This window comes from Nyctereutes procyonoides, unplaced genomic scaffold (assembly GCF_905146905.1).
Source record: "Nyctereutes procyonoides isolate TBG_1078 unplaced genomic scaffold, NYPRO_anot_genome, whole genome shotgun sequence".
In the NCBI taxonomy this organism is placed as follows: Eukaryota; Metazoa; Chordata; class Mammalia; order Carnivora; family Canidae; genus Nyctereutes; species Nyctereutes procyonoides.
In genome coordinates this window covers 60179611-60206943 of record NW_026575140.1, presented here as the reverse complement: position 1 = coordinate 60206943, position 27333 = coordinate 60179611, and the positions used below count along the sequence as shown (strand labels likewise).

Here is a 27333-nt window from a genome sequence, read left to right as displayed (position 1 = left end):
TTTTGGAGAAATAAAGCCAAAGGCTCTTTTGAAAGACTGTGAAGCCCCGGTCAGTTTCTTCTGTGCTGTTATGTGTCATGAGGTCATTTCAGAATGAAGGAGGCACATTTCTGCTGACACTTGGTCGTTGTTGGGGACAGTTTACCTGAAGAACACAAAGTATCACGTTCAAAGAATTCCATCCAGCTTCCAGATGCCAAGCTAATCATGTGTGAACTGGTGTACCAGTTACTAGTACAGTCACCTTTCATTTCTGTGTCCTTTAATTGTTCTATTAGAAGACCATTAAAAGAAGCCAAAAATGTTTTACGTATATTAATTGTTAAAAACAACATAGAGGAGCTTAAAGAAAGAATATATTTGAGCCACATAAACACACAAACAGGGATTACAAAAGAAAAAGTAATGTAACAGTTTATGTAAGTACCTAACATACCAGCATGCTTACAGCTAAAACAAGACATAAAAAGGTAATACGGGTACTGTGTATATAGTTCTGACAAATGTGCATTAAAGAGTTCTCTAATATAAAAACATTTAAATTGTGGAGAATACTTTTCATGATACAGAAAACAACTGTTAAAATAGGCACACCCACAATCCTTATAAAAATATGCTTGCCAAAGATAAAGCTCATCCAAGCCCCAGTTCTCAGATGTGCAAAAGCCACGAAGCTGTTAACCCTGGGTACTGTCTCCCCCTCTGCGTCATGAGTTTCAACACTGACTGGTATGAATTATGAATTACAGTTAATTATAGTTATTCTTCAGTGTTTCTGCCAAGCTCCCTATAGGATGCATCTACTTAATATGAATACTTAAAACAACATTACTTGTATATAAAAGTCACTTCCTTAATGTCCTTTTTTCCTTTCCTAGAAAAGGCACTATATTTAGAAAATACTTATTACCACAAGTAGTGCTGTGGAAAATCTGAAACTCCAAATCAGCGTGCTCTATCAACAACAAGTACATCTAAGAAGCCCTAACTAAGAGAACACAAAATGTAAAAAGCTGATAAATTTAAAGATTATAAAATTGGTTTATTGTAAAAGCAATTCAAGAATACCCAGTTAAAATCTTATCCCAACACTACCCAGTACAACCCAGAAGGCATTAAACACTTTGACATCAGAACAAGGACACAGAACAAGAGAGACCAAATTAAGGTTGTGATTCAGATTCAGAAAGAGGAAGGACTTTCAGGCGCCCTTCAGTCAGTGCCAGGGGCCACAGCAGACGCAGGTGTAACTCAAGTGACTGAACTTTTAGGAACAACTGCCTTTTGTGACAACAGAAGAAAAAGACACGTATCAGGTTCTCTATCAAGGTCCCCCTAGTCTCTCGCGATCCCTCCCACGTCCCCACCCTTGCCCTGATCTAAAGCTACTGCTGACGTGTAAGATGCGATCTTATTTGTGGCTTATTGGCACACGTAAGCACTCCTTCCAAGTAGCCTTGACCTTCAGCATGTGAGAAAAGAACAACATGCTGTCTCATTCATACCCTCACTTATGCATTCTAGGTAGAATTTCATTATTGCTCTTATATATATATAAAAAAAAATCTGCACAGTGGCCATTTCCCCTCAGACTTAATTTCAAGATAACCTTTCTGTTTTCTTAATAAAAAGCTTTAGAGTCAATGATTACGAAGGATTGACCTATGAATTCATTATATAGAACAGTGATTGCATTTTTTGAGCAAAGTACTTAATATAAAACTTCTCACTCCCAACTTTCATACTCCTCTAACTGAAGGGTCAAAATACTTAGATTTAATCTATCTTCCGAAGCAAGATGAGACTTTCCATAGCAGCGTTAGCTAGGAAAAATGATTCTTCGGTTATAAACCCTTGAAAATAAGGACTTATTCTAGAATATTGAAAGACCCTTAATCACAGAGGTGCTAGCTGGTGCCACTATAATTCACAACCAACTATTACCGTCATAGCTTATACTGAAGAGTTGATTCATGCTCATTTTGTTCCTTTAAAAAATACTCTTTGGAAACCATTATTACTCCTGTAGACACATACTCTAGTTATATCTCTTCCTGTAAAAATAAAAAGTATAATCATGATTATCTCTATTTCTTTGCTAAACTCAACTACTGATATACATTAATTAATCTGATCACTTTACCAGCTAACTCACACCCTCAGCAGTATTCTATATATACTTCCAGGGTCAATTCTCGGCATACAGAAGTAGGAGCAAGTCTCCATGTATGTTATGAACCTACTTAGTGATTTCCCATCAAGGTTCAAAATTAGTCCAAGGGAGTGTCAGGGAAAATAAAGCTGTATCTTGTTTGCTTCTTTCAAATTCATCAGACAATACTGTGTGCCCAGAGTGCATATAGTACTCCTCCAGACACTATGCTTTCTAGAATAACTATCTCCAATGTCTGCAGACTGTCTCAATCAGATTTACACTACTGTGAGATATAAACTACTAGTCACATATTCTAAATACATACATTCAAAACTACCATTTTAAAATAAATTGGAAAGTATGGAAACCTTAAAAAAAAAGATACATTCTGCTATCACACTATTATAAACCTTATAAGTGTGTGTGTGGGTATATATAGAGAGAGAGCAGATAATCAAGATTTAAATAAGATGGTAAAAAATCAGGAAATGTAGATTTTACCAAAGGAACTACAATAACTGCACCAAGCAACAACTATAAACAGATTGGCTACTATGGTAATTTGTCTCGGTTCTGGGGGAAAAACAAAAACAAAAAAAGCACAACCCAACCAATCAAAACAAAATAAAATGAACAAAAAAAATACCAAACCCACAATAAAACCCACCAAAACCTATACTACAGTATGTGGCAATAATTAATATATTTCTATGGAAACTGTCTCATGCCTCAGAAGCTCCTAAAATAAAATCAAGGTCACTCTGTGACTAATGCTAGCAGTGTGAGGGAAAGCAGAACAGTCTTCAGCCTTGGTTTCAGCTAGCTCATCACATCAGCATTAAGGACTCAACATCCATACAACATTTTTGGCTTGGCAGACCAGTAAGTCATGTTTCTCCACTGGCCAAAGGCAGCTGAAGAAACAATTGCCTGAACAAACTAAACGCTGTGACATGAAGCATTTGACTTCCAAGTCTGAGGATTTAGTTAAAATGATCGGTCAACACCTAACTGGGCAAAAGGAATGGCATCCATCATCCAAACAGGCTCACTTCCCCCAGCCCCCAAAACGAACAGTAGTTATAATAGCAAAAGAAACAAAAAAAAGTTTTGTTTTGTTTTTTTTGATTCTTTAGAGCCAACTATGAAAGAGGTCAGCAACATATTAACAGCAGCAATGGACACGAAGAGCAAAATAGTGGATGAAAGAATCTTGCTGGACGTCTGTTCATCTTTTTCGGTGTCAGCCAGACGACTACGACTGGCTTACTTGGAAATTTCGAGCATACACGTCTCATCTCCTTAGATCCTTCACAGATTTGGAATTCGGTCTACCTGAGGGCTCTATAACCATGTGAGAAAGCTTTCTTTATCCAGCTTGGTGGCAGCCAGCACGGACTCCATGTCGTTAAGGATGTCAGAGCTCAGAGCTTCCTGCAGACTTGGCATCAACTCCTCTCCTTCTATGTTCATCCCATCTCCCTCCAGCGTTCCGAGGTCCACATTTGTCCCAGGAATGGCTTCTAGGTAGTCTGGGAAACGGTTCTGCTGGGAGGGCAGGGTGCTTTGGTTGATAGTATCACCTAGTTGGGATGGAGAAAAGCAGACATCAGTGCTCCGTTAGGTGAGCATCCAGAAATGAATGGAGACCGACCTCCTGCACCAACTCCCACAGTTTACTTTAGGTTAAACAGCTTGCAGAAAACAAAATACCAAGTTTACTTCTAACATGTGCGCAGATGCTGAAGCAACAGCTCAATGTTTTATTACTAAGTGCTCGGCACCAAAAGGTCTCACAAGAAAAAATAAAAATCCCTCAAAAACTTATGGACAGCAAGGGAGAGAGAACAAGAATGCCACACAGGAGCGTCACTGCAGACTCTCCAGGTCAAACTGTACGGTAGATAAAAATATGGAAATGATGCTCACAGACGCCTCTTTCTTTACCTGGCACACGGGGGAACTGTAAAAGAAGGAAAAAGGACTAGATGAAAACTGCCTTCTGCTCTGGGAAAGTCACACTCCTAATGGCAAACCAGCTTCCTGAGTCCTTGAATATACAAAATCTCTCTAGCTTTCCTACTAGAGGTTCCTGGTTTATCTGGCCTGGAAGCCTTTCTTGAACATGACGTTAACATTCCTTAGAGCTTCCAGGAACATGGACACTGCCCACTGAGAGCTCCAGGGTTCTGGAGAATGGAGACGTTGGGGAGAGGACAAGGAAAAAAGCATGATGGGCAAGAGACAGTCTCAGAGGCACCGGAGTATGGTGATCTCAGATTCAGGGAAATGAAGAGGAGGGGTGGTGAGTACTGGAGGACACACCAAGGCCACAAGCAGGATGAGTACAGGCAGAAAAGATGCGCCAAACACTCTGAGGAGCTGTCGGCCAAAGAGGTGGCCAGCGGGAGAGCCACTCTGGCCCTGCGGGTTCAGACCCAAGCATAGGGTGGTCAGGGGTCACCTGGTGAGCCACGGGAGGAGACAGCCCCCACCCTGCCCTGCTCAGCTCTTGCTACAACCAGGCAGCCTTCCCCGCGTGCTTTCCTGAGACCTCGAGCCCTTGGGGGAGATGGAGGCAGACAATGAATCCATATGGATCTCCGTGAAGGCCGTCCGCTGCCCTGCCAGATGGCTTAGTATGGGAAGTGCTAAAATAAGTTCTGCCATCAGTTCTGTTCAGAGAGAGCCATGCCGTCCATGTGCAAAAACAGAACACACATCAGTTACAAATGGCCATGAAGAAACAAAGCAGGCTCAACGGGAGTGGAAGTTTTGTAGGGTTGTGACTGGTTTTCTTCTCAATAACCTTTGCTCATAGACCTGTGACCACCCCCACCCCCAACCTGGAGAAACAATGGTGGTCACTGAGGCCGACCGCCAAGACACGTGGAGGACACCTACCTGTGTCCATCTCGTCAACACTGTTCAGGAAGTCATCTGGGGTTCGAGGGACGCTGTAGCTGCTCATGCTCAGCCCACTGTCTGTGCTTTCATCCCGGGAGTGGTAGGTGCCACTACAAAACAGGAGAATTCAAGACCTACACCAACATTTTAAATGATTCCAATGTAAAGGTGAACACGATTCTCTAAGAGGGTCAGTGAGACTCCTGCCTATAGTGTGTGGAGCAAGCATCACCCAGTCCCCGGGGCTCACAAGGGACCCATGGTGGGATGTGACACGTTTACCCTGAGGCAGGCATAGCTCTCCCACGAGTCTGGGGCTGGTGGCAAGGAAAGCAGAGAAGAGAGGCTCGCAGCCTTCCTTGAGAACAGAAAATTCTCTGTGTGCTGTCCTGTCATGCCATCTGAATCTGGCTTCTATCATCTCCCCAGTGGGTCCGCACAGGCTACAGGGGACTCAGATGCAGCCCCTTGTACACAGAGCTTAGGCCAAGGAAAAATCAACCCAATACAAACCCACAACAAGGCCTTTCTGAACTGGGCCAAAAGGGAGGGGTCACCACTGAGAAGGGAACAACTCCCCTCAGGGAGGCTGGGGGCCTCAGGCAATTAGGTTGCAGGTCGTGACCTCAGGGTTGCAGGATGAGCCCTGTGGCAGGCTCTGTGCTCAGTGAGGTGTCTGCTCCAGATCACCCCCCCACCCAACCTGTGTGCATGCTCTAAAATAAAGCTCCAAAAAAAAAACAAAAACAAAAACAAAAAAAAAACAACCAAACAAAAAAAACAAACCTCCCCCAGCTTTGCCTTCTTGCTTCTTCTGTTTAGGGGGAAAGACCCCAAACACTTTATTTAGCATGACACAGCAGTCCTGAGAGTTCCAGCAAAGAGAGAGATTTAAAACCCCAAGCATTTGGCAGGCCAGGTGGCTCGGTGGTTTAGCGCCGCCTTCAGCCCAGGGCGTGATCCTGGAGACCCCGGATGAGTCCCATGTCAGGCTCTCTGCATGGAACCTGCTTCTCCCTCTGCCTGTGTCTCTGCGCCTCTCTGTATCTCTCATGAATAAATAAAATCTTAAAAATAAATAAAACTCCAACCATGCCAACAATTCTAAGGTATACACCCTCAGGAAAAACAGAAAAATACGAGTGAAGATGGATTTTAACTTGAGGCTAAATGGTTTTACACATGTGTGGTCAATATCCCCTCAATCCAGACACAGAACACGTGCCTGAGCCAGTGCCACACCCACACAGCAGCTGGCGTGACTACAGGATTTGGAGTTCTGCTAATTCTAGAAAATTGTACAGCAAATAAAGGTGACTGGTACTTTTGATGGTCTCCGACCAGGATGTGAACTTTAACTTTCCTCCAAGCCTGGAAACTTAGGTAACTATTTAGCTCACACAAAGTTAAAAAACAAAAACAGCTAAGCTTTCCTTAGAAATAAGCTGTAACAGTTGCTCAAGGTTGAAAACTCAAGTCCCCCAAATTTCTTCCCTAATTACCCAAAGGAGCTACCCTGTCCTCCCTCCCCTCACTGTGTATATTGAAACCATGGATTACTCTAAAATCTGCCAGATTTTGGCAAGAGTCAAAAGCCTCACAAAGACCCAAGAAAACACAAATTTGCCTTTAAGACCATTTGTCCACCGTACTCTGTGTTCCATCCTGCCTGGATCTGGGAAAGGGGCCTGGTCACACTGCACTCCCGCTGCGAAGAGTAGAGCACAGACAGACACCGGAGACGCTGCTGTGGGGAGGCTGAGCTCACGTGGTTGTGCGGAGCTCTTTTGGAGCCACGAGACAAGCATGGGGGCTGCTTCTCTGCCCAGGGCCCCGGCCCATGCCTCCCACAAACACACAGAGCAGGCATGAGCTCAGGCTCTGAGGACAGAGAGACAACTACAAAAACCTACAGATGATGGTTTCTGAGAGACTTGTAATGTCGAGGAGACAGATGAACATGTGTGTTAATGAACTATACTCAGGCGCTACGTGAGCAAAGTGCTTTGAGTACAAAGAAGGAACATGGGAAAGCAGGATCTTGGGGTCCTGGGGGACTCTGTGCCAGGGCTGAGAGTCAACCTCGTGGTCAGTGTGAAGCCTCCAGGATATGCATGAATCCAAGAGAGAAATGGAACGTCAGATGAGGGTTTAGGACAGGGGGTGCCATACAACCTGGAAAAAGGATTCTGGTAATGCCGATCACCTGACACCCAGTGACCTTTACCAAGAGACAGAATCTCAAACTATAGCCTAGTGTTCATGAGACATTCTCAGGAAGAATCTGCACAAAGGATGCCCAGCCTATATCCACATTCTATAGTCTGCCTCTACCCTCGGGCCACACGAGGCCCAACAAGATGGACATTGCAATCACACCAAGCTGAAATGAAAGCTTCCTTGTAGGGGGAAAAAGTCATGTGGCTCTGACCTTTCCTGATTCACTGTTGTCTACGTTCAGAGCCTCGTGTACATACACTCAGGTTTGGCAGAACCACAAACTCAGAACACATCTTAGACAGTCTTCAAGATCAAACCTAAAAAACCAGGCCCCCAACCCCAATTCTAAGACTGAGCAAATGGAAATTCTACTGGACTGGACTGCATGTCTTGGTAGGATAAAAGAAATTTCTTTCTTTTTTTTTTTTTTTTTAAAGATTTTATTTATTTATTCATGAGAGAGAGAGAGAGAGGCAGAGACATAGAGAGACAAGCAGGCTCCATGTGGGGAGGCTGATGTGGGACTCGATCCTGGGACTCCAGGATCACGCCCTGGGCCGAGGGCAGGTGCTTAACTGCTGAGCCACCCAGGTGTCCCAAAATTTTATTTTTCTAAGATCATGAAGTTTGCAATTCACCTGCTGAGAACTGAAAGCGTAAGAGAATAGCTTTCCCAAACCAAAGGACCTTTAAATGTTTTTAAAGGTGCATTGTTTAAAACTAGTTAAAAAAAATCCGAAAACCAAAAAGTACAAAGACAAGAAAGTATTTGTTCCATATTTTAACAAACTGAAAGTCCATGAACATTTTACAACCCAAACGGATGAACGGTCATCAAACCTAGGAGTAGGACCTGTGGGTGAGCAGCTTTCACCACAGCTCCATGAGGCCACCGTATCTGCATTGGCCTGAAGCTGGCGGTCCATAAGTGCACTGAAGAGCACCTGCAAGCCCCTGCCTGTTGTGCAGTGTGTCTACAGGAGGCACCACCGTACATTTCACGTCCTTAAGCTACAGTCCTTAAAAACATGTGGCCTTCAGGAGCTGCTGCAGGAAGACCAGGTCCCACATCACTGGGGCTGCTCCAGAGGACGACCCCCCTTGAATGCCTTCCTTCACGACTCTGCCACATTACATCACTGCGCTGCTTCACCGTGCAGGCAGAAGCAAACACATGACTGGGAACAAGTCCCCCATGAGTCCCCATGGCCCAGGTCCTCCCACAGGAGCCAGCTTTGAATGCTGGAGCTTCACAGGGCTTGTCATGGGTGAGGGTCATTCACAGTGCAGTGCCTAGCCCCCAAGGGTACTTACTCATGGCGTCAGGACCAGCCCCGAGGGGACTCCCGTGAAAGCCACAAGCAGCTCCCACCCACCTGTTGAGAAAGGGATCTGAGCCACTGGTCGTCATCGTCCTCAGTTCCTGAGACATCCCGGGGGAAGGCACTGGATTGGGAGTCCCGCCATCCTGCTCCAGTGTTGGTAACTGGCTACGAAGAGCTAGTTCCTAGAAAAAACAAACAGCAACATGGTCAGCCTACTGCTAACAAACTCATCATTCAATTTAAAGAAATAAAATGCACATGACCGTGCCAGGTACAGAGTTCCGGTGTTAAACTCTGGTCAAAACTAACAGGTTACCCGGTCAGGAACACCAAGTTCTTTTGCACTTAAGTCACATAAATTCAAAGTCTATCTTGTCTTACAAACCCCAGAACAGATACACAGGATTCCCTAAATTCATTTTGTTATTTCTCTTACTTTGGCAGACCCTCCCAAACCTGTCCTGTGGGAAAGGATGGGAAGTGTGGTCTTTCAAAAAAGAATGCCTCTTATAGTTTCTCTCTACTCACCAACCCTCAGCTAATTTTTTGTTCGGCACCAAGGAGTCAAGGCAAAGTCGGAAAAACCACACTAGGCGATAAGCGTGAGCCACCAGTGCTCCTGGCTGCCCGGTGTCTGCACCTGACCTCACGCTCCTCCATCCCCAGCTGTGCTCAGAGCCATCCAATGTATCCTCAGCAGGACTCTACCTGGATTGCTCGGCAAAGACCATGGGTCACTACCACCCAAGTGGCTCTAGAGGGCCCGTCCCAATGGCCCAGGCCTCAGTCTCAAATGTGTCCAGGACCTGGAGCTACATCACCTCATCCGGCCATCCTGACACTGTCCTCGCTCACCTTTCTCATCCACCCAGGCACCCCAACAGCTCCTGCCGTGCCTCTCACACTCCCATTAACCTCTTGTTTGTGGGAGCACAGGCTCCCTTCTCCCTTGGCTTTTCTGATTTGACTAGAAATGTGGCTTTTTATTGCTAAGGACACTGCCTGGCTGTTCAGGAAGGCACACCTGAGGCACCCCAACTCCTAAACCATCAATTCCACCTCGTGCAGAAAACACTGCTTTTCACTCAGCTTTAGGCCCGCTGAATACACCATCCTTTACGCTGGGGTTTCTTTTCTTTTTTTTTATTTATGATAGTCAGAGAGAGAGAGAGAGAGAGAGAGAGAGAGAGAGAGAGAGAGGCAGAGACACAGGCAGAGGGAGAAGCGGGCTCCATGCACTGGGAGCCCGATGTGGGATTCGATCCCGGGTCTCCAGGATCGCGCCCTGGGCCAAAGGCAGGCGCCAAACCGCTGCGCCACCCAGGGATCCCATACACTGGGGTTTCTTAACTGGAGGATCATGACAGAATGCAGAGGGTCTATGAATTTGGGTGAAGATGATTCACTTTTATTTTTACTAACTTGTAACTGAAATTCAGCATTCTCTTCAAACACAGATGACAACAGTTGTATTTGCCATCCTCTTACTTTGCATCCATGGACAGCGTTTTCATATCCTACTGTAGTTGCAAATTATCTTAAAATACCATTTATGCTCATTACCATTTCAATAGTACAAAAGTTGTAAGACATGCTGTTAGAGCTTGTTATTTACAGGTTAATTACTAGGTCACATGGCAGCTCCCCAACCACCTGGATCCCAAGGACCTTCACCTCCACCTATCTGAATCACCTGCTTCCTTGGCTGAGACCATGGGACTTAAGTCTGCAGGCCTGCCTGGGATGAAGACTGGCGTGTCACCTCCCTGAACCGTGTGCACCACGATCACTATCAGTGCATCAAGCTTATGGAACAATCTACCCCTGAGGGTCCTGCATCTCCAGCAACTCTGGAATGGGTGTAGCGATTTCACCCCCAAGAAATCTTGCACACACTCACCCTGCTTTCTCCTCCCACCCAGCTCCTGCATGACCTCAATCCCACTCCATCTGCCCTCCAGCCTCAGGGACTCTACTTCGTCTCTTACGATTCCAATCGACTGGGTCTCTTTTTTCCCATTAAAAAAATAAAATAGTGGTTTAAGTGACATACAACATTGCATCAGTTTTAAGTATACAATGCAAGGATTTGGTATTAGTATACACTGTGAAGTGACCATAGCAATCATCTGTCTAGCTACCATCCATCACAACACATAGTTACAAAAAGTCTTTTCTTCGAATCAAGATTTTTAAGATTTATTCTCTTAACAACTTTTAAATATTTATTATGCAGTATTATTAACTATAGCTAATAATTATAATCATTAACTATAGTCACCATGCTGTATAAAGTCTGAACCTTTTGACCCCCTGGCAACCACCAATCTGTTCATTTTCTGTAAATTTGGTTCTTTTTTTCCTTCAATTCCACTTATGAAGTAAGATTACATAGTATTTGTCTTTCTCTGACTTATCTCACTGAGCATAATGCCCTGTATGTTCATCCATGTTGTCACAAATGGCAAGATATACACATCTTTATCGACTCGATTGTTGATGGATGCTTAGGTTGGTTAAGTGATTGACAGCTGAATGGACGCTGAGGTTTTCTCCACAACTTTGTTATTGTACAAAATGCTGCAGTGAACAGAAGGGTGCATGTATCTTTTTGAATTAGTGGTTTTTGTTGTTGTTGTTTTCAGAGAAATACCCAGAGGTGGAATTGGAAGATAGATTATAGGGTATTTTTATATTTAGCTTTCTGAGGAACCTCCATACTACTCTCCAGAGTGGCTGCACCAGTTTGCATTCCCACCAACAGTGCATGAAGGTTCCTCTTTCTCCAAATTCTTGCTGACCCCTGCTGTTTCCTGTGTTGTTGATTTGGGCCATTCTGACAGGTGGTATCTCATCATGGGTTTCTTTTATAGGATTTTATTTATTTGAGAGGGATTGAGTATGAGGAGGAAAATGGAAAGGCAGAGGAAGCAGCAGACTCTCTGCGCAGGGAGCCTGGACACCAGGCTCCATCCCAGGACCCCAAGATCATGACCTGAGCCACCCAGGTGCCCTGGTTATGGTTTTGATTTCTGTTTCCTTCATGGGCCAATTCCTGGTTCTTTTTCTCCTTCCCCATGAGCTTGAATTCTGAGCCGATCATGTAAAATACACATAATAGGCCCCTTTCACATCCTGAAATACACACATAATTTCATCTCAACAGAGCAAATTGCTGCCCTGAATGAATGTTAAAAGCGTGCTCACTTCATTTCTATACTGAGACTGCTAAGAAATGCTAGAGAAAAATCAAACAGCTACTCAGACTATTATAAATTAATGGTCTTCGGCCTCGAATGGGCCTTTGTACCACTCTAATTTTTTTCTTTTTGTCCTTTGGTCACTGTTTTCTCACACTCTCATGGTCACCACCCAGCATCTGGCACATGCTTTCAAGTCCATTCCCACCTCTCTCCCATTGAAGTGAGAACACTGTAGACATCACGGAGTCTGGCTTTCTGGTTCTCTTGCCATCCCCTCCTCCCCGCAGGGTCATTCAGTCCCACGGGTCTGTGTAACTCCTCTTCCTGCTAATGAGCAACCCACTCTCCTAGTGGCTTCTGGGGACCTAGGTCATCTATCTGCTCTCCATCCTCCCATCTCCTCATGCAAAGTGATAAGCACCGTAGAGCAGTGCCCTGCACTCCCTGTGAGGCTATAGCAGGACCTCAATGCCATGTCCTTCCATATGTGCTTTTTGACTAGAACCCCTTTCTTTCTTGCCTATTAAGACCCCATTCCCTATCCCAGATAACTCTCCATGACGATCTCATCTCCACCTTCGGATTTGATTAGAAGTGATGGATTAACAGTCTTGGGCATATATGGAATATGTTCTTAGCACTTACTATGCATTATTGTAATTATTTCTTCTCTGTCTCTTAAGGGCACATTGAATGAATGAATGGACAGTTCTGGAGCATAAAACAGTAACTTCTAATGCTCTGAAGAAGTTATGCTGCTATTAAAACATGAGGATACAATCAGAAATAGATTTGAAAATGAATAAAACCATAGGCTCTAGATGAACAGGTGGCTGTAGATCTTCCAAACAATGGGAGTGCCTGCAGATACCTTAAAAGAGCCTCATTCGTGTTCCACTATCAAAGGCATACCTGCTTCTATGTAGTAAGCACGAGACAGGACATTAAGCAGTAAGTCATTACTAAACTGATAAATTATTTTCACAATATTTTCACAATGTTTTTATAAATTTTTATTTTACTCTTTTTGATAAAATTCCTACTTTTTGAGATTGTTTTCTGAAGTGAAAGCTAACTGTCCTGTGGTACTTTGGATTTTGCCACTTTTCTTGTTTGAAGCTGCCGAATTTCTACTTGTCACTGTGTCTGACAGCTGAGTTTCTACTGCCAGCGGGCTGTGCAGAACCAACTATCCATATTCACAAAGGAAGCTACTTTGGAGACATGCCTAAGGAGATGCTCGAGGACCACAAAATCAAGTCTGTATCTGATATGACTAAGGCCCATCCAAGATTCGTCTAAAGTGGGCCTGAAAGAACCAAAGAGAAAAAACCATTTTACTTTTGCAGGTGGTAAGAGGAGGCTGATGGCATCATCAACCAAATAGGGACGAATCTGGGACAAACACAATAACGTCACATATAACATATATATAGACGGTAGGAGCCATATCAAGGTACGAATATTCAGCTCAGTTTCCAAACTTCTAGCAAATCGAACAGGACTGATGAGACCCCCTCCGTGATTTCTCAACAGTTTTACTGAGGTATAATAACTTGTACACCTATTATACAAAAATGGGTATTCTTAACATAGCTCAGTATTTGCTGAAGCAAAATTGCTGAAAGTAGACTTGATAGCCACTTCCCCAAGTCATTAATCTTAATATTTTCATTTCTTGTTAATGTAATTTATTTCACTGGGTTCAACAAAGAAGATGAGAGAATTTTGTTGACATTTGAAACAAATGGTCAAGAGACAGAGAACTACGCACTGATGGGCAGGACCACAGACCAGCTTACCTCCCCTCTTGACTGATGACTGGAGCTCGAATGAACATATCAACCCCCACTGCTCTCTTCACACAAGCACACCTACGTGTGCCACACACACAGTTCTAAGAAGGAGAAATCTGTGGCAGCATCCTATTCCCCACCTTCCTGTACCAGATCCCAGAGGAGAGAAGAACATGGGGAGCACAAGTGACATCACAGCTTTCACTGACAGGAAGCTTCACACGTCCTGCATCCGTAGCCAAGAACTGACATGTGAGAGTGAACACACTTACATAAAATTAAGAATTTTAGAAGTAGAATAGTGAAAATTTGCTTCAGAGCTGTATAGACCTTTTGCTAGTGACTTTAGAGAAAAATAATTATAATATGGATAAGCATGAAATGAAGTTACATAATCTGAATTTTTGAATATCTGGTTACATAATTTTTAAAAATTATTTAAAAAATACATTCCATAGAAATTTTTCTCCATTATACTAGTTTTAAATATATATATATATATATATATATATATATGTGTGTGTGTGTATATATATATGTGTATATATATATATATGTGTGTGTGTGTATATATATATATGTATATATACATATATATATCTACATATAAACCTATACAGGATAAGTCTACTCTAGTGTGATAAAGTAGCTTTAGGAAAACACACTTTGGACGAGTATGGACATTATTTTGAAATTGGGTAAATCTGGCATAGCTGTTTCAAAAACAAGCTTTGGGACATAACTGGATCATCTGTAAAAACGGATTTCAGTTGAAATGGTTCATGTTGAAAGTTATGTCTCTCTAAGGAGTTTTTTTACTCTGAAAAAAAAAATGCCTAATATTAGAATACTAAGCTAAAAATACAAATTTGTTAAGCTTCTCTTTTCCCCTAAAGGTAGAATAAATAGTTTGACAGATTTTCAAGAATGAAGAAGTTATAGGAAATTTGGCCAAAATTTAATCATGCTTCTGTATTTCTTTTTTTTTTTTTCATGCTTCTGTATTTCAAAGGTCAAAGAATTCTTTTAGAGTATTTGACTTTTTCTAAATGAAGCAAGTATTTTTAGCTCATATTCTTCTGTAATAATACAAAAATGTGGCAGTTTCTCCCATTGAGCTTGTAAATCTTAGCTCATCTGGGATACATTTGGAGCCACAGCCATCTGTAAAAGGGACGGTCCTGGCATGGTCCAAAGGGAACTTTCCAGGGTGGTTTGTAAGAGAAAACACAGCTTGCCTGTGTATACAGTGGACTTTCATGGGCTCGGGATCCAGCCATGAGCCACTGGTCCTTTGTATTTTCCGCTCCTCTTTCTTAAATAGCAGCATTTCCCACAGGGTCAAAAAAGACACTTTAATACATATCTGATTAAAGTATTTTGGCCTCATATAAAATCAGTACTTTGGTTCACATTATTTAGAAAAATAAGGAGAAAAGTGGTAGAAGTGGTCAGTAGTCTGGAAACATTTAGGAAAACGGAAAAATGAAAGAACATTAATGAATCTCAAAATAATCGTGGTAGGTGAAAAGTTAGGGTTCCAATTTATAGAAAATTCTATAAAACACAATGTCAACTTTCAAGCCTTTCTTAAAGCAATTTTGTCTTTAGGAAGCACTAAGCTATGTAACTGTGCTTCCATTTTAGGGTGACACATGGCACAGAAATGCACATTGGTTTGTTTTTCTCTGGGTCATTGATTTGCTTAAGGAAGTTTAGTTTAGTGAACTAGAAATCCAAATTTAGAAATGGAGAGTAACTCTAAAAATACACAACTTATAATAGTTTGTCTCAGTGATAGCAGTGTACACTACAATTTTAAAAAGAGTGGAGAAAAAAAGCCATTTCTTCCGGCTGTTCAAGACAGGCCTCATCATGCCCTGCTTTCCAACACTGCTTCCAACAGCCATAGCATATTTCATTATGTCTCCAGCAATTAAAACATTTAGTTGATGTTTAGAATGTTTTTTTAAAAAAGATTTTATTTATTAATTCATGAGACACAGAATGAGAGAGAGAGGCAGAGACATAGGCAGAGGGAGAACAGGCTCCACGCAAGGAGCCTGACGTGGGACTCGATCGGGGTCTCCAGGATCATGCCCTGGGCTGAAGGCAGAGCTAAACCACTGAACCACCGGGGCTGCCCTGCTTTTTGTTTTTTAATGTGTGTGTCATTTTACTAAATCATCTTCAACTTCACAATATCTTTGACTAAAAAAAAAAAAAAAAAAAAAAAAAAGTGTGTGTGTCCCTGGACCTGGGGACTATTATGACACTAGACTCTGAAAGGTGATCTCCAAAACAGACTCACAGTTTGCTGTTTCCAGCACTACCCTGGGATTCAAAATTCCTTCTCACAGAATTAGGTCTTCTGTAATTTTTGTTAATTATAATGTCAATTAAAGTAAATAAACATTATTTTAATGTTCTTCAAATTATAGAACATTATCTTAATGAGTAAAACAAATGAGATAATCAGAGTTTGCAAGTGTGGGGTTTATACAGAGTTTCCAATGTGCCTATCCAAAATAAAGTATGAAAGATTCATGAGAAAACACTTAAATGAAATTATGTTTTATTCAATATTAGGACTTCAAAAAGAGGAGAGATAATCTTGAGAAATGTTAACTGGACTCTGAAACAGCTTTCCTAGTGTCTGCTAACAGGAAAGACAACTTGGAGGAACAAAAAGTCAAATTCTTTACTGTTACTAAATTCAGGGAAAATAAGCTTGATGGCCATTGTTTTCATGTGGCTCTGAACAGTGGTATTATTTTGCTCCAATTGGCCCAAACTATGGACATCTGACCCTCTTCACCAGTGCAGGCTAACAGTGTGGGGTCTAGGACCCTCCACCTGAATATGACGGGTTTTATCCCTTATTGAACCAGTGACTGATCCTAGCGTGTACTTATTACTACACATTAGGAACGGCAACTATACAGTACTCATTCACTGCAAAATGTTTGCAGCTATAATTTTATGAAGATTGAAGCAATTATTTGCTCAGAAATTAAGATATCCAGACACAGCAGTCTTGTTTCTATGCTTGAAGTTGTATCAGGAATCCTGAAAAGGGCAAGGAGGATGGGTTTCGCCCTAGGCCCTAGACAATCTTAATGGGCGGAGAGGGAAACACGAGCAGAATCAGGGCAATCAGGGCGACAGGACAGAAGAGGGCTCACAGCCAGAGAAGAAAGGAGAGAGTGAGGAGGCCATAGCCTGGGGAGGGAATGGGGACGCCAGGCTGTCGAAGCACAATCTCACTTCATCTCATCTGTACTGGGGAGCCACATTATCAGGCACAAGAAGGTAAAAACGGTCCCCCTCCCAGTGGTGCTGCCTTATTCAAATTGCTTTGTTTCACAAGACCTTGAAGCAAAAACTGTGATGCATCCCTAACCAACACTCCCTAAGGGTCTCCCAATTTACCAAGGGGTAACTGATCTACTAGAAAGAGATACAGCTAGAAAATTGAGCGTTAAAGGCTCAACTCAAGGAGCAAAGATGACATTTATAATTCCAAAAAGTTTCTTCCAAGAACAGAAATAGCTTTTGAAACATAAAAGTAATGAATAATCAAAATGAAATTAAAAATTTTAAGTACTCTAAAGACAAGTTTTTCCAAAATTCTGCACACAAACCCTAACAAAATAAGCTGATAATTTTTACCCTTAACTAAAATATACTTATGCCTTTAAGTTGTTTTTATTTTCCAGAACTCTGCATTAACCTCGCCCACGCTGATGTCTGTTTACAGGACCAGAGAACCTGACTACGCATCTGTGCAGTTGGTCCTATTTGAAAAAAAATAAGAAGATAGCTTTTGAAATGACTACTTTCATAAACATTTTGAAGTTTGGTATCTTTCCACATCCCACAGTGTATGAAGTATATAATTACAGATATAGAGTAATGGCACTGATTTCATGTTGCTTGCTAACTCATGTGCACTAATTCCTATTAGAAAAGTAAAATAAAACTTTGAGCAGTGCCTGGCACTCAAATACTGAGTGGATCTGTCCCCTTTTCTCCATTATTCCTTTATATGCTCTGGTCCTTGAATGGGAAAGCTCCTCCTGGCTTTCTTGTTACCCTGGCAACGCTACATAAAGCGATCTTCACTTCAGACAAGATCCTTCTTTGTGAAACAGTTCCTGGTATCCACCTTAAAGCCATCAAGAAAACAGGTGAGAACACAGATGCTCGCCAGACAAAAACACCACCATATACTGCGTATTCTGAGCCACTCCAAATTTAACAACATTTATTGACATTCCCACAACTGTCAGGTAAAGACATGGACAAATAAAAACTTCTGTAGCAAATCAGTATTTCATTATCTAACATACTCCAAAGTTGATTTTAAAGAACCTCTTTCAGGTTTCTTTTCTGGCTTAAATAAATCTAAAGGAATCAAGCCTATAATTTTAATACCATGTAAGTTTAATAGAAATTTTGTTACTTAGAAGTCTCACCTTTTCTGAAACTTTACGACTAAAAACAAGTATCTAAGAATTCCCAATAATTTTAATAAGAAGTACCATTTACACTGGCACTCAAGTATGAAATAAACCTTGAGGTATTTATTTAACAGATCTACGGTTTAAGATCTCATTAGAGGAAAAAAAAAGAAACAACTTCGAAATACTTCGGGCACAGAAGACTTTTTGCTTGAACCCAAATCTCATTTGAGTTAATTTCTGCTCCTGTATTAGTTTCCACTTCATTTATTACAAAGAAAAACCTTCTTTCAGAAGCACTTCAGAGCAAAAGCAAGGGATAATATCTTCACTTTTTAAAGATCTGTGCTATGGGCTCTTCTCAGTCCTGTGTGGTAATAGTGGCTCTCACAGCAAGGATATGCTCTGCTCTATCAGACAACTTCCGTGAGTTATCCCTTTCTTGATTTCTTGATTAAAGAAGGCATTTACGAGATAAGGAGTAGAGTCTCTCTTCTCTCAAAGTTAACTGGTCTCTACAGGAACTGTCTCTGACTTGATAAGCATGATACTATGACGGGCACGCGATCGGTATCCAAAATGAGTGGACTTGTGCCAACCCCTGCTTCCACAGCCCATTATGACACACATACATCTTTAGCTCAGTGCAGAACAGCCCCGGAGCACTCGAGGCAGCACACGGTTGCTTCTCCCCACCTGGAAAAAGGGCAATGACCTCCTAGCTCTTCAGTCCTTTAAATCTTTTGAACTCTGAGCACAGACAATCTGTTTTCAAGACTGAGATTCTTCCCTTAAATCAGATAAATGTCTGAGTTAGGACAGTAGCCACAATCTCCCCATCTAAGTAAGATGCTTTCTCAACCAGTAATCTCTGGGGTTCATCCAGGAGAAAAGTTGATAAACAATAAAAAAACCCAAAACATGACCCAAGCAGATGCTTCCTCTTTTGGTAATTGAGATACTCTTCCTTTGGAATGCCCTGAGAAGAATTTTTCCTCTAAAAGTACCATTTTGACTCTCTTAGGATTTCTTAGTCTACCCAAGGAGATCATCTGTGCCATTTTGTTACTGTTCAAATGGTTAATTCCTATAAATCATTATAAATACTATTTTAAGCTAGGCAAATGAAAATCAGGCACGCCCCAAGGTTGACAGGATGCACACCTAAGATATAATACATATCCAATATGTAATAGAGCAAGACTTCCATGGAATCAAAATGAGCACTAGGACTCTCTGGAAGCAGCAGGAGGAAGCAGGCAGTGTAGACTTTCTGGGAATGGCAATGGTAACGTTACATATTTGGAAGAAGATGGCTCAAGTGTTATACCCTGGGCTAATGGTCAGTGAGGACAGGCCCCTGGAGCACAAGTTTCTCGCTTTCCTAATTTAATATCTTTTTTTTTTTTTTTTTTAATGCTAGAACATCAGATAAGAGCCTACCTGACATTTTGGAGAATTTGCTGTGCTGGGACTGATATTCCGCATTGCCTAAGAGTAAAAAATAAGATGGATAAAAATTACTTTAAGCCACATGGTTTGGCTATGTAGGCTGACTCACAAATTTCATCCAGACATACCACCATAGCACAGAACTCCCAAGCCAGCCCAAGAAGCAGCAACTGAGGAAGACAGTAGCCAACGGAGTCACCACATAACAAACTGAAACCGAGGAATACTGAACAGGATAGCATTGAGGACAGGACAGCAGGCTTTAGGTGTCAGACTCAAACTCAACCTCAAACACGTGATGTTGGTCAGGGAGGTTCTTTGCTTCTGAATATTAGAAGAAGCAGGAAAAATGTAACTCAACATTCTGGGATAAGAGCAACCAACACAAGAAGAAATTCATAGAAATCCAAAACTTCAGACTTGCTGAATTTATACTGATTGCCAAAAAGCAAAACCAAAAAAATCCTAACAAACAGACTATTAGTATGAGAATAGAGCAGGTCTGTCACTTCAACGGGAGAAGAGACAACACAGTTGGTGACAGAGAAGAAACACAGAAGTTGCCTTTAAAGGAAGTTAAGCTGTTTTGTCTAGGACCCATCACCCACAGGAAAAGAGTAAGACTTAGGAAAATTCTCTGAAGGAAGAGTTTTATGAACAGCAGCATTGCCCACCAAAACAAAACATCACAGAACAAAACAAAAATTCCAGTCTGATTGATGGTATACAACAAAATGATGAATGGTAACATTAACAATTACATAATTTTTCTTAATAAGATTTTTTGGTTTTGACAGTTTTCAACTCATATCTGACACTGAGACTTGTCTGTACTGAGACCACCTAGTGATCAGTAACAAAGTGAAAAGCAAGCATCGAAAACAGGCTCGTAAGCTGATCTCTTCTAACAGAGGCATAATTATACTCACTCTTGATGGTGCTACCTTGTTCTGATGATAAAGATTTAAATGAAATATATCTTTCCTTTTAGTAATTGGTTGGAAACTCAGAGGTACAATAAATTGTGTGAATACGATTCCTTTCTCCACCTTGTTGATGGCAGATAAAAAACCATCTTTCGAGACTACTCCCTGACATGAAACATGGGAACATGTGCTCTCTCGTCCCCAGGCTCGCTCGGGGTGCTAAGCACTAGGCTTGCACTGACCAATGGCTGACAGCATAGTCTGTCTGGGACCTCCAGGGCTTATCTTTCATCCCCAGGGTTCAGACTTCAGTGACCATACCACGTCCATGCGTTTCCAGTGACACTCCTGTGTCCAGAAAAGTGGAGTGTCATGTTTTTATTTCTACACTTGGGAGGCTACAATTTAGTGGGAAAAATAGTGAATACATGTGTTTCATGTCTGTGGACAGAATGCCAATGAAAAATGAAAATGAGAAGCTGACCATTCCAGACACCCTGAGGAGGACAGGACTCGGGGCACAAGCACCTTCTGCCTACTTTCAAAATTGCACTGTTTCTATGGTCAAAACAATTTTATGAAAACTATAATATATACTGCTCTGATAAGATTGCATGCCTGGTCCCTCCCAAAATAAGAGACCGTAAAAACCTGATTCTGCCAGGGGGCTGTCTAATCTCCTGATAAAGGAGCTCAGCAGCATATCCTGAGATAAGACTCATGGAAACCTCCGTCCTACCTGCCGTCCTACCTGCCCTCTCGAAGGGACATTCAGAGCAGTACATTTTAAGGCACTAGGGGATCTAGTTCTAAACTTGGGGTCACTTGTACTATGTTTGAAATAAAATATTTTAGATTCAGCAATGCTGCCACCACTTGCCTATTTGAGAAATGTCTTAGTGATTTACTCCCAGCGGGAAGACCTCAGAGTCTGGTCGCCTACAGCTAAGTAGCCCCAGAAGGCAAAAATCCATCTGCGTTGTGGGCGGGCCTGGGAATGAAGACAGGGCGGAGCTGGAGACAATGTGTCTGGGTTGCTGCTCCAGCAGGTGAAGGAGCAGCACCCCCTTGGAGATACCAAGGCTAGAAGAAAACACCGGGACCACACACAGGAAGCACACCCCGAAAAGTGGAAGGCTGGCCTCTAACCTGGGGCCTCACCTGGCGGAGCAGCTCCTGCTGCTTCAGGCGCAGCCGCTCCTTCTCCATCTGCAGCTGCTGGAGGCGCATCTGTTGCTGTTGGCTGGAGCCCCCGCCCCCTAGGACGCCTGGAGGGCTCTGCGGGGCTAGGGGCGGGGGCTGCTTCACTGGAGCGCTCTGGCTGATTCTCTGGTTCATGGCTGCAACAGAACAAAACATCTAGCCTAAAAATCTGGTAGCAAAGGCAAAGGACAGCTTTTCAAAAGCAACTGGGAATACTCAACGTAGCCTTTATGGCAGGAAGGCTGGAAATAACCTGAAAACCCACCACTGGGACAATGGTTCCAGAACTTGTTATCACGGCTGCTGCCTCCGTGGTCCTTATAAGATGCAAGACTGAAGAGACAAGATGGGGCGCGCATCGGCCACAATGTGAACGGTTGAAGATGTGTACGGATAAAAGCCAAGGGTGGAACAGAAGGTATAAAAAAAGGAGGGGTATACGTATTCCACGCACATCCAGAGCACAGCAAGGTACGGGCAGCCCAGAAGCCACGAACGTGTGTTGGCTTTGGACCTGGGGCTCTGTGATGGAAGGGTGGAGTTGCACAGATATTTTTGGGTCACTTTGGATATCTGACTGATGTGAACACGTTATTTACTACAAAATATAAGTACAGGTTTAGTTAAAAATACTTCTACCACAGCCAGTTTACTTAAAAACACATCTACCACAGCCAGTGACACGAAGCATTCTGAGCAGCAAAGTCCATTAAAAGTGCTCAGTCCTCAGGGCACCTGGCTGGCTCAGTTGGGGGAGCGCGCGGTGGGATCCAGGGTCATGTGGGGAGAGGACTTGAAAATAAAATCTTCAAAAATAAATAAAACGATCAATCCTTAATATATCCTAGAATACACACAGAACCTCTCATAGAGCAAGTAGATGACACGATGAGACGTGTGCTCCTGATGAAGCTTACGAGCCTCTGGATGGCAGGTCTCACGTGACACCACGGTCACCTCACGCGGCCCAGGCGGTCACGATCATCGCTGTGGTGGAACCTGTAACACCACATGACTATCAGCAACGGAGGGATTCTCCAACTTGTGAGTTTGTCACTGATAGATACAACCCTGATCAAACTGTGGACCGCGGTAGCCTCCCTGACAGGTGCAAGCATTATCATGTGAAAATGATTCAGACACGTATTCAACTGTTTAAGGTGAAATTTGGGTCCCCACTTCTACTAAGGTGTTTAATACACAGCAAGCAAGAAAACCTCAGGCCATACATAACAACCTCACAAACGCTGAAGGAAAAATATGTCTCCTCCAACCTTTTCTGGAGAATAGCCAAGAAGGAACACTTGACACAGCTTAGATGAGGCCAACAAAATCCTGATGCCAGGACATGAGGAGAAAGGGAAATTAAACATCCTGCTCTTGCTTTCTCTCGTCACCCTCACTACCAAACTCCTGTGGCTCACTGGAGTCCCAGGCTTTACCTGTGTCCTCTGCTGTGCCTGGCCGTAAAAGCCAAGGAGACAGGAGCGGGGGTGGGGTGGGGTGGGTGGTGGTGTCCTGGTCATGTGTGTGTTCTTATTAGCACAGGGTCTGGCACAATAGTGGTGCTAAAAAAACCTGGTTGAATATTGAGGCAGAAATTTACCTGAGACATTACAATATACAAATCCTACCAGCAATGTCACCACCTAGGACTGATCAGCTCTGCCAGGACGCTGGGACGACATGGACACAGAAGCAACCATTACCGTGACTCCATTTAGCCCAGCCCATGGAGGCCCTTGACACGAGCAGAGGGTATTCACCTCCGAGGCCCACCTCTCCATCCAGGCTTTGTTTCTTTTTCTAACTTCTTGACTTGAAGTTATTTAGTTTAAATCTTTTCTTGAAGCATTCAAAATCAGTAAATTTATCTTTAAGTTATGCTTTTCCTGAGTGTCCTACATTCTGAAAGTGTAATTCATAATTGTTCTATTTCAAGTACCTGTAGTTTCTGTGATGATTTCCACTTAACTCAATGAGCTACTGAGTACCCTGGTTATGCTTCTAAACGTGTTTTGTTTTTGAGATTTTACTTCTTTATTCATGAGAGACAGAGAGGTGGAGAAAGAGAGGTGGAGACACAGGCAGAGAGAAAAGCAGGCTCCCTGTGGGGAAGCCTGGTGTGCGATTTGGTCCCAGGACCCCGGATCACACCCTGAGCCAAAGGCAGATGCCCAACTGCCGAGCCACCCTGTCGCCCTGCTTCTAAACACGTTTTAAAGTTTCAAAGTAATTTCCAATAAAGCTACAAAGTAGTAGGAAAAATATAAATGATTAAACTCTCATGTGCTTGTCATGCAGCTTTCCAATCAATACACACAGCCTTTTAATTCTATTTCACCTCTATCCCCACCCACCATCTTGGATTGTCAAGCAAACGTGACAGCATTTCACCCATAAATATTCTCAGTATATATCACTCAGGGTTTTTACTTAGATTCTCTCATCTCCTGAGTATTTTCTCTCTTACGCTGAAAAGCATGGTTTGTTTTTTTTTAAATTTTTATTTATTCATAGAGACGGGGGGGGGGGCAGAAACACAGGCAGAGGGAGAAGCAGGCACCATGCAGAGAGCCTGACATGGGACTCGATCCAGGGTTTCCAGGATCACGCCCTAGGCTGCAGGCGGCGCTAAACCACTGCGCCACTGGGGCTGCCCTGAAAAGCATGGTTCTAATAACATGAATATGTATCATCCTTCTACACGTATGCAGTTATTTTAAATAACATGAGTGATGAATTTATGCTCAACAAAATGACTATTAGAAAGTTTCTGATTTGTCATTGTTGGTCCTAAAAATATTTCATTGGGGCCTACTGTCAAATCACTGTGGTTCAGTCACCTGAAATAATTCCTCTCCATATGACTCAGCCACTGGCTCATATAAAGGTTCATTTGTGACATTGTGCTTTCGAACCTTAGAGACTTGCTTTACTTCCCAGCCCCAAATGGTCACCAGTGTTCTGTGTATTTTAGAAAATCCAAGCAAACACATGCAGACTTTGTAGATCTATGGTAGCATCCATGCTAAGACTGCTTTACTCCACTTCCCCTTTTTCTTATTTCATAACACATCCTTGGAATCACCCCAGCATGGAATATAGAGGTTTTCTCCCATTTTCTTTTTAAAATAGCTAATTAGTATTCCATTCAACCAATTTCCTATCAGATTTTCACTATTTCAGAATAAACTCATCCATACACAATTCTGTCATTTTGCTACTGTATCCTGGGGCAGAGTCCTAGTTGGGAAAGACTAAGTTAATGTTAAAACAAATTATACTGCCAGACCTCCTCCCTTCTTCCCTCTCACACCACCTTTGGCACTTTGTTGCATCCCTACCAGGAATATGTAAGGGAATCTTTCTCTCTCCTGAATTCTTGCCAAACTTTTGGATCTTTGCCAATCTGAAAGATGAGAAATGGTTTCTCTGTGCGATTTACTTTGCTATTTTTTTTTCATCACCGTCCTATCATAAGGGCATGTGTATTTTTTATGTCAACCGTGTTATCTTTTCCAATGGGGTTATTAGTCTTTACATTCCTTGTTTTAGACAATCTTACCTCTACAGACTAGAGGTAGACAACTGTGGTCACATATAAGCTACAAATAATTTCCCTGTTTACCATCTATCTTTTTACTTTGCCCTGTTTTTTTACATGTAAGTTTATTTTTAAGCAAAATTACCAATCGTTTTGAAATGTGAGCTGTTTTCCTCACACCCAGAAGGCAAAGGAATTCATCAGTTTTTAAATTCAAACATACTACATGCTTCCTTTGTATATAGTTATTTGGCAACTCAATCTAATCCATTGTAATTTACCCTGAAATGTGGCATGAATGAACACAATTTTATTTTTTCATGCTTATTTGTCCCAACACTACTCATGTGAAGTATATCTTTCCCTGAGAAACATCTTTATCACAGACTAAATTGCTGTATTTTATTGTTCCTGGATTTTCTATTTTGTTCATTTACACAAGGTACCACAACTTTAATTACAACATTCATGCTATGTGTTGGTACCCAATAAGGTACACTTATTTTTTGAGGCTTTTTTATTGGGATCTAATTTAATGGCACTGTGGTTAGAAGAACAAGGTCTGTGTGTTTATTCCTGAAATGTGTGACTTGACACGTGGGCAAATCCTTGCTGTGGTGCCGGCCAGGGCCAGGAGCTGCTTCTCTCATATCTCCCTTGTTCCTAACACTCTGAGTTCCTGACATCCTGAGGAGCCGACATCCCTCAATCTGGCAGGACCCCAGCCCTGCCTGCCCTTGCTTCCTATATTATGTAGGTTTTATTTGCTGACCCACAGAGATTATTTCTTAAAATTTATGACCCCAGTTATGTCTTTTTGGTTATCTCCTTTCAGTATTTTGTCTGGCGGAGCAGAAAAGGGATATCAGAATGTGACTTGCTGCTCCAGACTGTTCCAAAGCTTCATTAGTCTCTTATATGGCCCAGTGAAAATCATATTCATCGATGATCTGTCTTTATAAAGAATAAATATCTTAAACTTCCATAATCATGGTTTGTAGTTTAGTATTCTGTAGGAGAGTGGATAGAAAAAAAAGCCAACAATTAACCAGACTCAATCCAGTAACTCATCCAACACTTTTTCAATGGTATGTGGGGTACTGATGTGCCTCTTTGGCAGATACAGCGAAGATTAATACATGTAAAGCACCTGTTTCAGGCTGGATGACAGGATATGCCCCATACATATTACTTGGTTCCCCTTGCCAGAGCAATTCCTACTAATCTTCAAAGATTTCCACCCCTACAGATAATCATTCTGCCCTTCGCTTTCTCCCATTTTGCCAAGCCACTTCCATTTCTAACTATGCTATGACTCACAGACATATGTGTATTTGTCTTTCCAATTAAATCTAAATGGAAAAAAGTGGGTAGTGGAGATTAAGTCTCAAGGGAGTTCCGCCAAGACATCTTCCTCCTTTGCTGAAATACATTCCCAGCATTCTAGTCTGACACTCAGTACACTTCCCCACTGAGATGTCTTAGACATTCTGCTACGTTTCAATAATACGAGTTAAATATGAATTGGGGGGGCTGATCTGACACTTCATCACATGCAGTGAACACCTCATAAATTGCAACCTAGAACAAACAGCTATTGGGGAAAATGTTTTCAGTTCCAGCAATTATATAAATTAATTTTAAAAAAACTGCTAGGAAATACTCCATTAGTAAGTTAAGAAGCACTGGAATATGAAACTTGATTAATTGCAAAATAGATTCTAGAACTATATACTGTTACATATTTCATCTATTAAGAAACATCTGAAAACTTCTGAGCTTTCCACACTGGGTTATTATTATTAACTAATATAACATTTAAAAGTTAATATAAATATATATTCTTTGTGAAAACTGGACAATAACACAACTGTGAAAATAAAGAGGAGAATATCCTCTGCTTCCCATCGTTTCCTAAAATTAAATACCATATGTAGTAATCACTCATGACAGGGACGCTAAAGGCATCATGAATTGGTTGGTACGATCTTTTTTGGATCTAAGCTTATTTAAATGATTCAAAACACAGGAAGGGAGAAACAGGATAGCAAGAGATGAAGGAAGAATTCTGCAGAGTTGAAGAGAAGTCTGCACCAAATGTGCAACAGAAACCATCTAATCTGCTGAGTGCACTAA

General features: G+C 42.1%; 1 protein-coding gene across 6 annotated transcripts in view; it reads right to left on the bottom strand.

Moving 5' to 3' along the window:
- Nucleotides 1-338: 338 nt before the first annotated feature.
- The window catches only part of YAP1 (Yes1 associated transcriptional regulator), a 113681-nt gene continuing 86686 nt past the window's right edge, over nt 339-27333 (bottom strand). For 2 of the 6 annotated variants that reach the window (XM_055304760.1, XM_055304762.1), the window contains exons 5-9: nt 21597-21787; nt 19513-19560; nt 8659-8789; nt 5060-5172; nt 339-3738 (exon numbers count right to left, since the gene is read on the bottom strand). In XM_055304760.1, coding sequence (XP_055160735.1) covers nt 3500-3738; nt 5060-5172; nt 8659-8789; nt 19513-19560; nt 21597-21787 — 722 coding nt within the window. In that variant the 3' untranslated portion in view covers nt 339-3499. The remainder of the gene's footprint in view (nt 3739-5059; nt 5173-8658; nt 8790-19512; nt 19561-21596; nt 21788-27333) is intronic. The other 4 variants (XM_055304763.1, XM_055304764.1, XM_055304765.1 and 1 more) reach the window with 2 other exon arrangements.